We start from the raw sequence: 18,136 nt of genomic DNA on the forward strand, positions 1-18,136 counted from the left end.
TGAGCCGTGGTTGCCAAGGCAATGGTAATCCAACGTCACTTCCTTTCATTTAAAAACCCTCGAACTACGAGACGAAAAGCTGCCTGAGGTAAATACTTGGCTAGTAAGCTATATGTTGAATGGAGAAAATTCGGCTTTTTGCTGCCTTCAACCCGCGTCTGGACAACTGAGGGAAACTACGAGAAAACTACTGTGAAGATCGGGAGCTCGAGAGGATGACGGAGTCTGTGAGCTCGAGCCTGCAGAACGGCACACCGAATGGGTCGAGTCGCCATGAGAAAAGTTTGGGTCTCCTCACAATTAAGTTTGTGACGCTACTTCAAGAGGCTAAGGACGGCGTACTTGATCTCAAAGTGGTCAGTTCACTTCGTTATTTTCAGTTGCTGATCAGCTTCCACAATGTCAGCTGCTCACATTATCGAAGTCAAAATGAGTTTGCTCAAGTATCGTTAGTTAGCTATTAGCTAAATGTGCTAATGCTGCAGAGATTGAAAAACGAACAAAGAAACTGACGTTTAAGTGCAGGTACTTTAGCATTAAAACTGGGTTAAACTAGAGTATTTTATTTTCAAATTTTTCAAATATTGTTTATGTGTTTAGGTTATTTTGCCAATGATGAGCGATGCAGGCAGCAACTGTGAGTGGTTTTCTGATCCCGACAACTACATCGCGAGCTAATTTACTCGGCTATTTGACTCGCGTAGAATTGCTCCTCTTGAGCAGGTGCAGTGATTTGTTTTACCTGGGGGCGAGTTCAGTTGGAAAACGTTGTGCAACTTTTGGTAAGGGTCTGACGGAAGATGGAGTCCGACGCAGGCTAGTCTCACCGAATAACCACTTGTATTGAACTACAATTCCCATCAGCCTCGTAAGCCAACGTTGTGTTTACCAAATGCATCCATTCATCGGGGTATTTTGTATCGAAGTTGTCAAGCTAGTTTCCATAGATTTGAGTAACCGTCAAAATGTACTATGAAAAATTGAAGAAATAATGTAATTTGCCGTTTTTTTATTTTTATTTTTTATCGCAATCTGCCATTTAAACCGATACGTATTATACTGAAATTTTCGGTCTTAGAAATTTGAGTCATTGCCAAGGTATCATTACTTATCTGATGTAGTAGCCTATCGCAGTTTTGTATCACTGATTCCTGGTTGTCCTCCTTCCCTTTACCTGGGATGATGCGGTCCAGCGTGTGTTGATTTATGGAATTGCCCTATATGTACAGTAGACTTCCACAGAAATGTACAAGGTTTCTTTTAACGGTAGGTTTCATTCACTGTTGCCCATAACAGAGCGGCCGACGATTCCGTTCCCTACGATAAGCAGACGTCTCCCTCAGACAGGGCGCAGGGCACGACACTGTTTATTCAGTGTTTTTCTGTGCCTTTTCCCTCCTCTAGCACGTCTCTCTACATAATCAGCGTGTTCCTGGTCTGCAGCCTGCCTTTGTTTCTCAGCCTGCATGTAGGCAGCGGGGCCCATCTTAATGAAAGTCAATTTTCACCTGCCCATATCCTCATAGTTTCTCGCATATCAACTGTGCATACACAGACCACTACCGTGTGTATCCTGACAATCTTGTTTTCATATTTATTCTTTAATAAATTTTACCCTCTACTTTGGTGTGGGTAAGGTTATCTGCTGCTTCTTTTTTCCGTTTTTTTTTTTTTCATTTTATTGTATTGGATGACAGGCCGGGAAACTTTCCAGCTTTACATTTCTCCTTGCTGCCTAGCTCTGGGGTGGGGAACCCTGTTGCTGGAGGGCTCAGTCCTTTTCTGAATTTTACACCAGCTTCCGTCTGCACAAAATATCAAGGTTGGACTAATTATTTGGCACCACATATCGATTCATCTGGAGTAACATGTTTCCAGGTACAGTCTTAAGCGGTCATCCATGACATCCATCAATAAATGTCAGAAAATCCAATCATAAACGAATGATTCGGAGTTCACTTGGCGTGTAAGGTGGGGGTTTCCCCTTTACCTGGGATGCTGTGGTCCAGCGTTGTTTTTCGCGTTTTTATTGAAGCGTTTTCCACTCACAGGCCGCCGACAGCCTCGCGGTGAGACAGAAACGGCGGATATATGACATCACCAACGTCCTGGAGGGAGTGGGTCTCATCGAGAAAAAAACCAAGAACATCATCCAGTGGAAGTGAGTCGGCTGTTTTCTGCACCGTTTTGCATCGTCTGAAACTTATCTGGTTTGCTTTTTTTCAGGATTTCCAAGATTTTCTTATTTTCCATGCTGGCAAGTGTAGAAATACTAATTTGCTCTTGAAAGCCTGGGGAATATTGGCTACTGAAAACCTTTACATTGTGTGAAATGCATCCATCTTTCTGGCTGACTGGAAAGCTTGCTGTTCCTCCCTGCTGAGCCTTGCAGTGTTTCTATGCTGACACAGCTTACTAGCTGTGGACAGCTCATGGTTTTGGCATTCATTCCACAAAGGTTATTGGTCGCTGCAGAAGGTGAGTCTGAGTCTCACTGATACAGAATGTTCATGGGCGAATGGGCGGCCTGTAGCGTAGTGGTTAAGGTAAATGACTGGGACACGCAAGGTCGGTGGTTCTAATCCCCGGTGTAGCCACAATAAGATCCGCACAGCCGTTGGGCTCTTGAGCAAGGCCCTTAACCCTGCAGGGGAGGATTGTCTCCTGCTTAGTCTAATCAACTGTACGTCGCTCTGGATAAGAGCGTCTGCCAAATGCCAATAATGTAATGTAATGTTATTGCTAAACTACACTCTATTGTTTTCTTGGCTGGCCTGCCCCCCCCCCCTCAGGGGCGAGAACTCTGGCTGCCAGACCAAGGAGACGCAGGAGCGGGTGGAGTTCCTGAAGGCCCAGATGGCCGAGCTGGAGGTGCGGGAGAGGGAGCTGGACAGCCAGAAGGCCTGGCTGCAGCAGAGCATCGAGAGCATGGCCGATGACCCCGTGGACAGCCCATATCCTCCCGATGCCAGGGCCCAATCAGATCAGCTTTACTTCACATGTACTCAACTCTTGAGTACTGTTAACTCTGAACGCGTATTATGGAGTTGTACAAAGCTTTAGCAGAGTTGATTTTACACTAAACGTTTTGTGGCATCAAGCTTGCACTGTTGAGCCCCTGCATCCTGATTGATAAGGTTAATGATGGAGGAAATGTGGAAAGGAAGTGCATGTTTGTATAGTTGGCTATCTCTTTAGATAAGGCAAAGATTTGACTTGAACAGCTTTTTGTGTTCTTACTAGACGTGGGTTCTATTATCCTTAACTGTTGCGTACATTTAAATATGTTACCCATGAGGATATCTGCAACGCCTTCAATGGTAAGTAGGTTTCCATAAAGCGTGCTTTTGAGTGGCAGCAGTAATCTATTGGCTTTGTAATGTGCTGTGTTGTTTGGAAGGCTGTGACAGATGGATGTGATAGTGTTGTTACCGTTCTGTTTCTAGATACAGTTTTGCATATGTTTAAGTTGTAGGCATCTGTCTGATTGGCTACACAATGTTTCACATTGCCTACTGCCTTATGCCCCAGACTGTCACTTCCCATGAAAATTGAGCTCTACCTGGTAAATATAAAAAAAATATCCATCCATCCATCCATCCATTATCTGAACCCGCTTATCCTGATCAGGATCGCAGGGGGGCTGGAGCCTATCCCAGCATACATTGGGCGAAAGGCAGGAATACACCCTGGACAGGTCGCCAGTCCATCGCAGGGCACACACACCATTCACTCACACACTCATACCTGCGGGCAATTTAGACTCTCCAATCAGCCTAATCTGCATGTCTTTGGACTGTGGGAGGAAACCGGAGTACCCGGAGGAAACCCACGCAGACACGGGGAGAACATGCAAACTCCGCACAGAGAGGCCCAGGACCTCCTTGCTGTGAGGCGGCAGTGCTACCCACTGCACCATCCGTGCCGCCATTAAAAATATATATATATATATTTATTTGAACGGGCCCCTTTGTGCTCAGAGAAGTGAAACCGTAAGGTAGTGCTCTGAGTGACTGCAGTCTGAAGCGTGAAGGATGGGTGCAAAATGGGCCGGGTCACATCAAGAACTGGAAAAACAGACCGACAGGACTGCCTGAGGACAGTGTTAAACTTTGTTTGCCTAGATACGCTGCCCTTTTCAGTGGGCTTAATGTATCCCTATCCAACTGTGAAAGAAATACTTTGGACTTAATATGCATTTAAGAAACAGTCCGGTAAAAGGAGATGGCAGCTGCAGACTGTGCTGTAATTGAGCAGGATGAGTTAGTCTGTGCCTGTGTGATCTCTAACGTGCGTTTTGCTCTGTGGAACCTGGTTAAGGGGACACCCTGCTGGCTGTCATCGCCCCCTCAGGAACTCAGCTGGAGGTGCCCGTGCCAGAGATGGTATGTTCTGGGAGGGGGGGGGGGGGGGAGGTTGAAATGTGCTACCTGAGGGCCAGTGGGTCGGGTTGGGTTTGAGCTGTGTGGGGAGGGAGTGGGGTGGGTAGGGGTTACAGGGAAGTTTTGGATTGAATGCTTTTTTTGGCAATACAGTCTTTGAGCCAAATCTGTCATCGTCTGACTATACCCTATTCCTGCAGAATGATGGTAGGCTGCTTCCTGGAGAGATGAAGGGCCTGCTGGTCTTCATTATTATTCATTCATTATTTCATTTTTAATCGCTCGTTTAAAGCGGTGGATGACACTGCTAACTTGCCTCTCCTGGTTTACTGGGTCTAATTTGAGGTCTAATTTCGTTATGAAATGAAAGACTGCAAACGCTGAAGCTGTCCAGGACCTGGAGGGGTTACAGGCCTATGCTAATCCTGACCATACTGCATGTTTCTCTGAAACCAACAGCCCCTATGAGAGGGTTTGTTGAGATGAGCCGTGAGTCCTAACAGCTGGCCTTGATTGGAGTACCTGCTTGGTAGTGGCCAGCCACGCCCTTTCTCCTTGGGTGGAGTAGTTTCTAAATGACCCCCTCTCCCCCTCCCCTCCCCTCCCAGGGGCAAAACGGTCAGAAGAAGTACCAGGTCAACCTCAGGAGCCAGTCAGCTCCCATCCAGGTCATGCTCATCAACCGCGAAACGACCACCTCCAGGCCGGTGGTCTTCTCCGTCCCTCCCCCCGATGACCTCTCAGCCATGCCCACCCCCCTCACCCCCCCGGACAGTGCGCAGAAGTATCCCCCCGCTGACATGTGTCTGCCGGACCACAAGGGGGCGCTGTCTGAGCAGCAGCTCACCCCCAGCTCTGTGTCTGACCTGCCGATGGGTGAGTTCACCATAAAACGGTCTGGAGGGGCTTGTTGATATTCAAAAACATGTTAACGTGATTAACAGTCCACCTAGCCCTGGGCTACCCAATCCTTTTCCTGGAGATCTACCATCCAGAAAGTTTTCAATTCAAGCATAATTTGGGACTCTTGATTCTGCTAATTGGCAGCTCTCTAGCTGTTGAATGAGGTGTGTGGCTTGTTAGGGTTGAAGTGAACACCTACAGGGCAGGAAACTGGTTGGACAGCCCTGACCTGGCCAGTAAGACTGATTGAATAGTTTCAGTGCCTGTTGTTTCTGAATTTAACATGTACCCTAAATCGCTGAACTGGTGCATGCGAGCTCTGAAGCACCCAGACATCACATAACCTCCCTCCTCCTCCTCCTCCTCCTCCTCCTCAGACTGTAACCCCCAGGCCGCCTCCTGCCTGATGCTGTCAGACCCCCTGGGGGTCCCTGGGGCGGGCGAGGCCGGGGGCCCCGGCCTGCAGCCCCTGCTGCCCCTGGACATGGGGAGTCTGCTGAAGCTCAACGCGGCCGACCAGCTGAAGGAGGAGAGAGAGGGTGTGCCTTTAAAGAAAAAACATTCACCCTTTACTGCCCCGTGTCGTATTTACCGAGGGAGTCATGTGTACCTGTTCCCGTTAATTTGTAACTCTTACAAGAATAACCATGTAGCAATATTGTTAAACAGACCCTTTTCTTCTGAACTGATAAATAAAAAAAAAAAAATTATGGCAGTTGAAAGAGAAATGGCGGGGGAGGGGCTGTAGGGGGAGGTGGATGGGGGCCTTGATTTGACGGACATGTTTTTCTCCTCCTTCACTCCGACTGATGTCGGCTTGGTGGTTACTTCACAGGCGTTGCTGATCTCATCGATGAGCTGATGTCCTCTGATGGTGAGTGCGCGTCTCTTTCTCCAGAGCTCGTTGGCTGTTTGCGCGCTTATTGTGAAAAGGATGCCGAAATTATACGAAGTTACAGTTATTATGAAGCACGCCCCATGCAAAAACTGTTTAGATATTTGTTCAAGTTAAAATCCCTTCCTTTGGGCTAATTGGATTAGCAGTAACGGCGCTGTGTCTGCCCAGGCGATTGTAGGAAAATAATCTGTGCTTGAACATTTTCTCACCAATCTCCTTGTTCAATTAGAATCTCCCACAATGCATTTCTTTCACTCGCGCCTACACCTATGCATGCAGTGCGCATTGTGAGATTAGGGGCAGTGTCTGTGCAGTGAGGTGAGACGTTGTATTCGTTGTGAGACGCGCGGAGCAGGATATTCGGACGGCAGGTTTATTTCGGGAGGATCTGTAACGGTCTCCTCTCCTCCCAGTGTTCCCCTTGCTGCGCCTCTCACCCACCCCGGGCGTGGACTACAACTTCAACCTGGACGACAACGAAGGAGTCTGCGACCTGTTCGACGTGCAGATCCTCAACTACTGAGAGGGCAGGAAGCCCAGTTACTGAGCTCCCGTCTGCCATCACGAACCTGCTTCCCTCCTCTTTATTTTACTTTTCTTTTGCTCAAAGGTGACTGGCCATTTTAGGTTGAGTGGGTTCCTTTGAGGGGAAACCGGTGTCAAACTCCAGTCCCGGAGGGCCACAGTGTCTGTGGGCGTTTTGTGAATTCCTCTCAAATCAGCAGCCAATGTAAACACTGGAAGCAAGACTTGTGTACTGTTCAGCTAATCGGTGACTTAAATGTAGCACTTAGGTACTGAAGCACACTGATCCAGCAGACGCTGTGGCCCTTTTGGACTGGACTGGACACGCCCTCTCCTGAGCCAGAGGCTGGTGTTGGGACTGTTGGTCCCTGATCAGTGTTCAGTGGGGGGTTTGGGGGGGAACAGGTCTGTGAGGGTGGGGGGGGCAGGTCTGAGTTTTTTTTGGGGGGGACAGGTCTGTGAGGGTGGGGGGGGCAGGTCTGAGTTTTTTTTGGGGGGGACAGGTCTGTGAGGGTGGGGGGGACAGGTCTGTGAGGGTGGGGGGGGCAGGTCTGATTTTTTTTTTTTTTTTTTTTTTTTTTTTTTTTGGGGGGGGGGGGGGGGGCGCAGGTCTGTGAGGGTGGGGGGGCAGGTCTGTGAAGGATTGTACAAAATGAAGGAGCTTAGAGAAACGTTCTCATCTCAGCAGGCTAGTGAAGGAGAAGAACACTACAGCGGTTCACTGTGGTCCTGTTTGCATTTGTGCTCCAGCTGCAAGACTGCCTGCAGGTGTATATCAAAAGCACACACACTCACACACACACACACACACACACACACACACACACACACACACACACACTCACCTCTTACTCCACCCTTTACTGTGGGTGGGGGGGAGTTGCTGGGGTGCTTTGTCTTTTGATCAAGAAGTTTATACGGTTGCTTTCTTCCCCGTAACTTTTGCACAGAATTAGTTGAATAGTGTGACTGTCCACAAGTACAAGAAGTACAGGGGGGAAGGAAGGTTTATGTGGAAAGGAAGGAGATCTTTTTCCTGACAAAGCAGCTTAGCTGTGGAGCTGGCGGCCTCCTTGTTGAAGGTGTTTGAGTATTGAATATGAGTATCAGTTTGAGTTGAGTATTGATATGAGTTGAGTCTATCCTTTCCAGCCCTTGTTCAATTTGAAGGATCTGAACCTGAAGCAATCGCAATCATTCATTTTTTGTATTGAACGGGTGTTTTTTTTTTCTTTTCTTTTCTATAATATTATTGATTACACTGCCATAATTGAGGCTTTGTGCTTGTTTGGAGTAATTTTTCGGCGTTTCCTTAGTTCTCTAAATGTGTTTACCTACAGATTTAAAAAGGCGTTTTGTACTTTAATATATGCTGTGTGCATGCGTGCTGCCATTCTGCCCTTGTATAGCCTGGCCTTTTCATGTGCACTGCTTGCGTCTGTAAACACTGCCTTTTCCAGCACTTTTCTCAAACTTCCAGGGTTCTTTTTCCCTTTTTTGTCCCTAATCAAAAGTGGACTTTTTTTGTATTTTTGTTTTTGCACATTTTTATTGGACCAAATTTTTATATATATTTAAAAACAAACAAAAAAAATGCCATGGTGTCATGTCTTTATTGTGTGTTGTTGCTACCCGAAGGTGTGAAATGTTGGCTGTGGTTATTGTGGGGAAGCTTTTGTTCTGGCTTGTATTCGTCCATCTTGGAATCTAAAAAGAGGAATTGATCTAATATGACTTTTTTGTCATCGTTTTGCTTTTGAATGTGCATTGTGGATTTGGTGTTATGTTCAGGAATCAGTCCTACAACTAGACAGACACTTTAAAACCATGCATAGCAATTGAATTTGGTGTATTCCACAATCAAACTTTAAACTATACATGTATAATGCCTGTAGGCAGAGTTCTTAATAGTGGATTTAAAAACTATACTTCTCTCTTAAGGTCAATATTTAATCTGTGTCTCCCATAGTTTGCGAGATCCCCCATGTCTCCAAGGATTGTCATTTTAATCCAATTGTCTTCTGGCTGTATTAAAAAAAAAAGAATTCCCGAACTGGAAAGAACTCACACCATGTCTGTCTCTCAGAAAGATAAAAGGGTGGGGAGTCAGAAACCTTTATTGGATTGGAGTACTTAGAAGATTGTAATGGGTCTTTGTCTGATGGTGTAATGATTTAGCTGTCAATTGATTTTCGCCATAACTGCAGAAGAGTTGATGCAGAAGTGTAGCATGGACTGCTATCATGAGACCACACAATGTTCTTGCAATAACAGACAAAACATTCCAGTAATATTGTGAAACCATGGGGTTATCCAGAGACCACAATTTGATATTTTGCTGTTAAACAATAGCACCCGTCTTGGTTTTGGTGGTAGAGATATTATGTTGAGAGGTTTAAATTGTCACAGGAACTGATTGTGATTCCCAGCCATAGCCCCACTATAGTCCAAAGGATAAATCAATCCAACAGTGTACATTTAAGTGATCAATAAATAAAGAGCTTTATTACAATGATGTGCGACGTATGTACAAGTGCATCGTTAAAAACCGGGACAATCAACACGCAATTCACATTCATTCACTCCCCGTTCCGTTTCGCTACGCTGAACAGTGAACAGCGGAGAATCATTCCAGTTCAAGTTTCAAGCTCTTTTGAAGACCGTACGAGCCGCCATAGTAGAGCCAGGTATTTACAAAACCCCCCACACACTCTTAGTTCCATTTTAAAAAGAAAGTGGGGGAGATCACATTACATTTTAAAGTGAAATGACGTACACAAAATGTGGGTGAATAACCGAGTTTAAGTAGCTAAACGTCGTCGGTGCATTTACGTGGTACTCTGAACCCGATGAGTAGGCCTACCACACAATGGTGGAAGCATCGTTTTTGTATTGCATGCTCACAAGCCATTAAACTCGCTGGGAGTTACTGATCCGAATGCAGGTACCATTTATTTCTGTACGACCAGCTTTACCAATCCTGGTCCTGGAAAATCTGTGTGCGCTTTTTTCAGAAATATTTGCACAATGCCCAGGGAAGTTATTTTCACTGATCATCACTAAAATTCACGGGAAAATGTCAATTAGCGTTGGGAAATTGCTCCAATAACCCCCCCACCTAACTTTTGAAATTCAGTCTAACACTCATGTCAGTGTTCTGATATTGCTTAAAAATTGGCAAGCTCACAAGCTTTAAACTTCAGACAGGTATCGAAAGCCCCTGGTAATCTGCATTCGTTCTCGCACCCATATCCTAACTAAGTCTTTACAAAATATTTTGATACTTAAAAAAACTGCCAGCAATTCCTGCTTTCAAATTAATTTCCCAATTTTACAGAAACAAAAACAATCCTGGCAATGTAAGCACATAGAAAATCAAATTTGATTTGAATGGGACTGCTGCACACAATTTGAGGCTGTTCATCATCGAGATTAGTTCAAACATGTTAGTCGAACATGTTCACACCTAAAATAATCTAATCCAGGCTAAAAACTGTACATTTGGAAACAGAGGTGAAACTCACTGCCCTTCAGCCAACAACAAGGCATAGATTGGTATTTTACCGTGTGATGTCATGAGTTGGATAAACCAATGATTAACCTGTAACTCTGGTAGGCATGGAAGAGAAGCGGTTTGACCCATCAGGGGTGCTCATGGGAGGTGAAGTCCATGTCCTCTCCTTTTTTTACTTCATTTCCCATCAGCACCTCTGTTGAATGTACATTAACACAGGGTTCCCCAACCATAGTCCTGGATAGCCAAGGGACTTGGTGGTTTTTAATCTTAAAAAAAAAAAAAAGTAAGTTTATAGTGTGATCCACTGCTTTCAACAGTAAGCTGTGGTCAGCGTGCCGATCCAGGACACAGGACCAGGAGCCTGGCCTTAATGTTGACCGTTGAACACAAGCTTGGTTACAACAGCCTAAGCAGCAACTAGATAAAACATGATGCAAATTTACCAAGACCAATAAAATAAAATAACAATGAAACAAGAACTCCATACAGTACGACATCGTTGTTAAAGAGCAGTTCTGTAAACAGTGGTTTACTAACTAGACTGATCCAGTGTCCTCCCGTTGATATATTGGATGATAAATGAATATGTTTGTGTCCACTGATAGTCACTGGCCCTGGCTGAGCTTACCGCCCTCACCCCCCTGGCCAAGATCAAACAACATAATGTCCCTACAGGAACAAATTCATACCAGACACATCTCGCTGATTACAAATATACTCCTCAGTTGACTCTAAACATCACTCACTACAATGAAAAATGTATCAATTCTCAAAATTTCATTAAATAAGCAGCCCAACACAATATATGGAATATAAATATAAGGAATATATATTTTCATAAATATATGTCAAAATTAGTCATGGATTATAAATACCAATTATAGCTGCTTAAATACATATAGTCATGAATGTATTATATTATTTACAAAAATATAATATCATTTTACATTTTTTTCTGTTATACATTCATAAGATACATATATACAAAAGCAGCTATAATAGTTGTATCATATAACACACACGTTGACATATATTAAAAATATATATTCCATATTTTTTCCACCTTTTACATTTTCAAACGGGAACAAAATGTCCCCAGTCCCTACAGTATGCATGGATTATCCCTGTCTCCACAGATAAAGTGCCAATTCAATTCAAACATGACACAATCCAACAAAATTAATACTAGGGCCCCATAACTCTTGGATAATTGCAATTGAACATATTTTGTGTTTTTGTTTCTTAGATAGTTTTTTTCTTTTTTCTTTTTTAATGCATTTTTACGCATTGCACCCATAAGAACTCTGGCTAACTCGATCCGAGGTGCTACTTGATACCTGCACAATAACAGCTAAGCTCAAGATGTTGTTATTCAATACCGGTAGCTCCAAACTGCACCCCATCATCACACAGAAGGTTTGACATGGGTTTAGCTCCCAATATTATGTCAGGGGAATGATGTACAGAAGCAATGGATGACGCATACGAACACATGATCCAATTCATTTGTTGCACAATGGGACATGTATCACCACGATCATTTGCACACGCAGTGCACATACATACAGTATAGGACAAATAGTGCACTGTGAGAGTGAAAAGTTGTGTGTCTTTTGACACACGCAGTATAGTAACACAGTTTTTTTAAAACCCATCTTCATAGCTTACAAAGCATGCCATCGTGAAAGTACAGGAAGTGAAAATGTCGCCATTTTGCTGACTCGAGAGGGGTCATTTCATTTCAGACCTGTGTCGGCATGGCTACAATGTGGTTCTGTTTGGGCACAATAGTCCTTGTTGAGAATTCAATGCAAAACCCAAGGAATGTTAAATAAGAAAAGCCAAAAGATTTGTCACAAAAAACGACTGTTGGGCTTAGAAAATGTCAGAATGCATTAAAATAGAACATACTGCTGTTTGGGTTTATACTGTAATGCCTCTGTGTTGCTTTCTTCCCAACATTGGCCAGGACTAAGTAAAAAGCTCTGATTGATGCATTTTACTTTTAGGAATCACTTCATACACCCACAATATTTTACTGACTATGTCCTGCATCAACAACTCTAAAGATTCACTTTAAACTTTAAAAGTTCAGATCAAAAGCCAACCAGATGGCTTCAGAATATCTTCATGACAAATGTTGTTATTTGTGAATGATTAAGTTTTAGGTGTTCTGACAGCAGATTACAAGTCAAAACGTTTTTCATCTAGAGATGAAACACTCAACCATTCTTTGTATGGGAAAGAGTAATGAAGTCTGTTAAACATCCGTTTGATGTGCACTGTGTAATCTTTAGATTTTAAGATTATTATAATTTTTTTTAAAGCCTGATCTGTGTGCTTTCACAGTTTTGATTTGAATTGGTCTCAAGACTGCTGAGCTGACAATCCTCAGGCCTAAAAATCACACACTTCGGTTTTGGTTTTAATGTTTTGGGACATAAAGATCACTGACACTGTTATCGGCTTTACAACAATACATCCATACTCAGTTTTCTCTAACATGGCACTTTAAAAAAATAAATTAAATTGAAAATTAACGCAGCATGTACATTTTTTTCTTTTGTGGGGGTTATTATTGAAAAGCCAGTTCATTTTTTTCTTTTTTTCTTCTTTGTTCATTCAGTTTTGCATTAAGGTAAAAAAACCAAAAAAAAACCCGCCACGAACATGGTGAAATTCTCTACGGAAGTCATACTGCATCAGATTTAATACTGAAAAAGTCAGCGAATGTTGGCTCGGTGTCCGCTGAATCCGATGGTGACGGCAGTGTATTCCATCAGGGCTTTCAGAGTAGCTCATCTCTGGGCCACCGCGCCCGCGTCCCCGCCCGACACCGGCCCGAAGCCAGTGACACAGGAAGTGACGGGAGGGCCTTCCTGTCGCAAGTCGCCTGTCGCCTTTCTGCACAGGCCACGCCCCCCTCCTGGTGACGGACGCCTGTCGGAGGTGCCTGGGTTCTCCCCCCGCCTCCCTGGGGAAGCCCGGTCCGCTGTGGAGCGGGACGGCTGGATCAGGACGACCTCACTCCGTTAGCCGAGCCGTTGGCTGGGCCTGTGCCCACCGTGCTGGCTGTGGTGGTGCCGTTGGCCGGAGGAGTTGTGGGAGAGTCTGTAGCACCAGGTAGAACAACATCAATAGCACTAGGAGATATGGGGTCTGTGTCACTGGGAGATTTGGGGTCTGTGTCAGTGGGAGATTTTGGGTCAGTAGCAGTAAGAGTTTTAGGGTCTGTGTCAGTGGGAGATTTAGTGTCTGTAGCACTGGGAGATATAGGGTCTGTAGCAGTGGGAGATTTGGGGTCGGTGCCAGTGGGAGATTTGAGGTCTGTAGCAGTGGGAGATTTGAGGTCTGTAGCAGTGGGAGATCTGAGGTCTGTAGCAGTGGGAGATTTGGAGTCTGTAGTAGCGGGAGATTTGGGGTCAGTCGCAGTGGGAGTTTTGGGGTCTGTGTCAGTGGGAGATTTGGTGTCTGTAGCAGTGGGAGATATAGGGTCTGTAGCAGTGGGAGATTTCGGGTCTGTAGCAGTGGGAGATTTGTGGTCGGTAGCAGTGGGAGTTTTGGGGTCTGTAGGACTAGGAGATTTGGGGTCTGTAGCAGTGGGAGATTTGGGGTCTGTAGCAGTAGGAGATTTGGGGTCTGTAGCAGTGGGAGATTTGTGGTCGGTAGCAGTGGGAGTTTTGGGGTCTGTAGGACTAGGAGATTTGGGGTCTGTAGCAGTGGGAGATTTGGGGTCTGTAGCAGTAGGAGATTTGGGGTCTGTAGCAGTGGGAGATTTGGGGTCTGTAGCAGTGGGGGATGATGCTTCCTTAGCACAGGGAGGCATTGTTACGGTTTCTGTATTACTAGGAGCTATAGGCGTGGCCTCTGTAGTAAAGGGTGGTGTTGTTGGCGTGGTCTCTGTAGTAAAGGGTGGTATTGTTGGCGTGGTCCCTGTAGTAACGGGTGGTGTTGTTGGCGTGGTCTCTGTAGTAACAGGTGGTGTTGTTGGTGTTGTTTCTGTAGTAACAGGTGGTGTTGTTGGTGTTGTTTCTGTAGTGAGGGGTGGTGTTGTTGGTGTTGTTTCTGTAGTGAGGGGTGGTGTTGTTGGTGTTGTTTCTGAAGTGAGGGGTGGTGTTGTTGGTGTTGTTTCTGAAGTGACAGGTGGAGAGGGTGCTGTTGTGTCTGGAGTACTGGGCGTGTTGTCTATAGGAGTGGGTGGGATTGTGTCAGCAATCTTGGGGTGCGCGTTGCCCATAGCGACGGGACAAACTGTGTCCACTTCGAAGGGGGGCGGAGCCCCGGTGGTGCAGAGGGGCGTGATCTCTATGACGCAGGGGGGCGGGGCCTGCGTGGCGGCGGGGGGCGGAGCGTCTGCGAGGCTGGTCGACGGCCCTTCCACAGCTTCCGTTCCTTGCAGGGCGGTCTCCTGCTCCGGGGGCCGGTACAGCAGGGGGTCCTGCTCGCTCACCTTTTTGGGGGCCGTCAGCGGGGCGCTGGGGGGCCTGTCACCGTCGCCGATGAATTCGGGGAGGGGCTTGTAGCGCGTCTCCGGGAGCAGCAGGATGCAGATGATGCAGATGAGGGTGCAGCAGGCGAAGATGATGTGGTGCAGGAAGTAGCCCTTCTGGTTGTGCAGCTCCATGATGGGAGCGGTCAGCATCCCGAAACCAGCGCTGGCCAGCACCAGACCCAGCCCCCCGCCCCTGCAGAGAAACCAGCAGCACACATCTCATCACTGCCTCTCAAAGGTATCCACGGCACCCCAATCAGAAGGCACATATCAAAAAATGGTTCGATAAAGATTGCAAACTGAGGGGTTGAGAGTGCAATCGCAGACCCCTCAACTGCATCTTCACAGGCCCCCTACCGAAAAGTAAGGATACAGCTGGATGCTTCACTGGCTAAGTGTCTGAAGAGTACAACAGTTGTGACCCACTACACATTACCCACACAAACATAATTTACTGTGATGGCGGTTACGTCTTTACCACCAATCACACGGCTCACACCAGCACCTCATCTGACCGAGGACCAAAGATATCATGCAATCACCTAACCTCACCTGGCCTTGTAGGCCGACTGGAGATCACATCAGCTCAAACAAGTACCATAAAGTCCACACCTGCTGATAACATAGCGAGCACTGTGGAAATAACACCAGCGATTCATCCTGCTGAACTCAGTGGAGGTCACATCAGGGCTAACTGAACAATATCATGGACATCAGAGGAGAATTCCCTATTACTAAGTACCATAGAGATAAGACCAACAACCGTTCACCCTTGACTACCAGAGATAAAAGAAGCACTTTAATTTCCATAGGTTCAGCAGTTCCTACCCTACCCACTGGATCTTTTCCAAACATACAGTCATACAGAGAAGACATCTTAGAGTGGTTTTCAGAGGGGATTTTATTAAATGAACAAGCCAATGGTCGGTGCTGCTGCATTGTTGTGAAGTTACAACACATTACCTGCAAAAGCACAGGCCTGAGGGCTTTGTGTTTGCACTACAGCAGCAATCATCAAATCTGGACCTCAAATCCAAATCCAGCCCTGGTTTCCCCTTCTGCCAGGTAGTTAGCTGAACAATTGTAGTGCTAATTGTAGTCTGCAGGTTTATATTCATACACAAGCAACCCCTGGAGTACAAAATGTACCTTGCAGTGTATTAACTTAACAAGATTCTTAATTCAGCATTATTGGTGTAGGCATTTTACACACCACAAGGGGGAGCTGCTAACATATTACTCTAGTTCTCCGCCACACTGACCTAAAATAATTATGCACACATTAGTTTTTAACGGTTGTGCCTGTAATGCCTAGGTACAGTTAAGCTGATATAGAGCTGGTCTTTCCACTTTGTTGTACAGCGCTCACACACACACAGACAGACAGACACACACACACACACACACACACACACACACACAATACCCATGCCCTATTCTAGTATTTCATAACTTGACTGAATGGCCTTTGCTCATTGTTCTCTCACTCAATGAAGATGTAGGCGATAGCTATGCTGGAAGTTAATGATTAAAAAGCGTTGATAAAAGGTACAGGCCCACTCCCCAACTGAGACAGAGGGGGAATGTTATTTACCCCCCAAAGGTTAACGACCACACCCCCACCCCCCCCCATACCTTTTACTCTGCTAGCTTCTCCCTTAACCCCTTGCCCTCGCCATCACCCCGCCCCAGCCCTGCCCCTGCAGAGCTCTCTCCTGATGATGGTACACACACACGTACACACACACAGGCTCTCACACACACACACACAGGCTCTCACACACACACACACACACACACACACACACAGGCTCTCACACACACACAAGCTCTCACACACACACAGGCTCTCACACACACACACACACACACACACACACAGGCTCACCTGATGACGGTACATATATACACACACACATACACACATACACACATACACACATACACACATACGCGCACACGCGCACACGCGCACACGCGCACACGCGCACACGCGCACACGCGCACACACACACACACACTGGCTCACCTGATGACGGTACACACACACACACACACACACACACACACACACACGCACACACGCACACACGCACACACGCACACACGCACACACAGGCTCACACAGGCTCACACAGGCTCACACACACACACACACACTGGCTCACCTGATGACGGTACACACACGCACGCACACGCACACACACACACACACACACACACACACACACACACACACACACACACACACACACAGGCTCACCTGATGACGGTACACACACACACACACACACACACACACACAGGCACAAAGAGGCTCACACACATGCACACACAGGCTCACACACACACATACACAGGCTCACCTGATGACAGTGGGCGTGATCTCGGCGCAGAAGAAGATGCTGAGGTTGCTCACGGCGTGGGAGGAGAACATGCCGATGATGGAGAACGCGATGGAGAACTTCTTATTCAGAGTCTCCGACTGCTCTTGCTCTGTGGGAAAGCACCGACCCTACTGTCAGTCCTGCAACAGTGCCAGTCTTATCCTCAGTCCTACGACTGACACTACATATTTACAGTCAGGGCCATAAATATTTGGACATTGACAAAGTTATTGTTATTTTAGCTGTCTACCACAGGATATTGGAGTTGGAAGTAAATTCAGCAGATATGGATAGATCACTTCTAGGTAGTTTTTCAATAGGACAATTATTTGGGAGAAACAACCCTTGAAGTGATCCATCCATATCCACTGCATATCTACTGCATGACGGTTTGAGGCTCATTTCATACCTTGGACCCTTGATGGCTTAAAGTTATTTAGCCAAGAAATCTGTTCAATACTGTATCAGCGTAATTTACAAATACAACAAATACTCTGGATACTGACATCTTGCAGACAAGCACATCACAATTAAGTCAACAGACAAGGGCCATAATTAGGGGATCTCTGTTACATATGCATATCAACAATGGCTTTTTGGGCTTAAAGGCTGTATTGAAGCTTTACATAAATTAGAGGCTGGGGGCTGTTTTGGATGCAGGGGAAAATGCAATATTACAGTGGTATCTGGTTCTGGCACTGCAGAACTATGAAAGTGACTGTTTGATGAGCACTAGAAAAGAAAGCAGGAAGGAGATTAGAGTGAGCCGTCATTTTCTTTGAAGTGGGATGAATTTTGTGATCTATCAATTGGCCTGCTCAGTGTAAAAGTTGTTTTCTGTGCACTGCGCTCTTGATCTCACGTCCTTCCTTTTTGAAAGTCAATTCCTTTTGCCGCCGGTAACTAAACTTTCCGGGCGAACACCGACCCTTTCCGTTTGGAGTGCACTTATGATGGTTCAGAGATGAATGGTTGACAGAAGTTAGCTTTCTCAGAAGGGCGGTTTGATAAAGAGAGGAAGAGGGAAGTGTA

General features: G+C 45.9%; 2 protein-coding genes across 3 annotated transcripts in view; one reads left to right on the forward strand and one right to left on the reverse strand.

The window, feature by feature from the left end:
• Positions 1–20: 20 nt before the first annotated feature.
• Positions 21–7,077, forward strand: e2f5 (E2F transcription factor 5). Its single transcript, XM_061255662.1, has 9 exons — positions 21–356; positions 2,052–2,161; positions 2,793–2,954; positions 3,277–3,320; positions 4,321–4,385; positions 4,991–5,258; positions 5,663–5,824; positions 6,121–6,159; positions 6,597–7,077. Exons 1-9 carry the CDS (start codon positions 216–218, stop codon positions 6,704–6,706), a joined length of 1,101 nt encoding a protein of 366 aa, XP_061111646.1. The 5' UTR covers positions 21–215; the 3' UTR covers positions 6,707–7,077.
• A 2,108-nt stretch (positions 7,078–9,185) lies between these two features.
• The window catches only part of LOC133137062 (solute carrier family 22 member 23-like), a 41,058-nt gene continuing 32,107 nt past the window's right edge, over positions 9,186–18,136 (reverse strand). For both annotated transcript variants that reach the window (XM_061255072.1, XM_061255073.1), the window contains exons 9-10: positions 17,084–17,213; positions 9,186–14,910 (exon numbers count right to left, since the gene is read on the reverse strand). In XM_061255072.1, the coding sequence (XP_061111056.1) occupies positions 13,239–14,910; positions 17,084–17,213 (1,802 nt within the window). In that variant the 3' untranslated portion in view covers positions 9,186–13,238. The remainder of the gene's footprint in view (positions 14,911–17,083; positions 17,214–18,136) is intronic.

The sequence above is a fragment of the Conger conger genome, chromosome 9, assembly GCF_963514075.1.
Source record: "Conger conger chromosome 9, fConCon1.1, whole genome shotgun sequence".
Classification (NCBI taxonomy): Eukaryota; Metazoa; Chordata; class Actinopteri; order Anguilliformes; family Congridae; genus Conger; species Conger conger.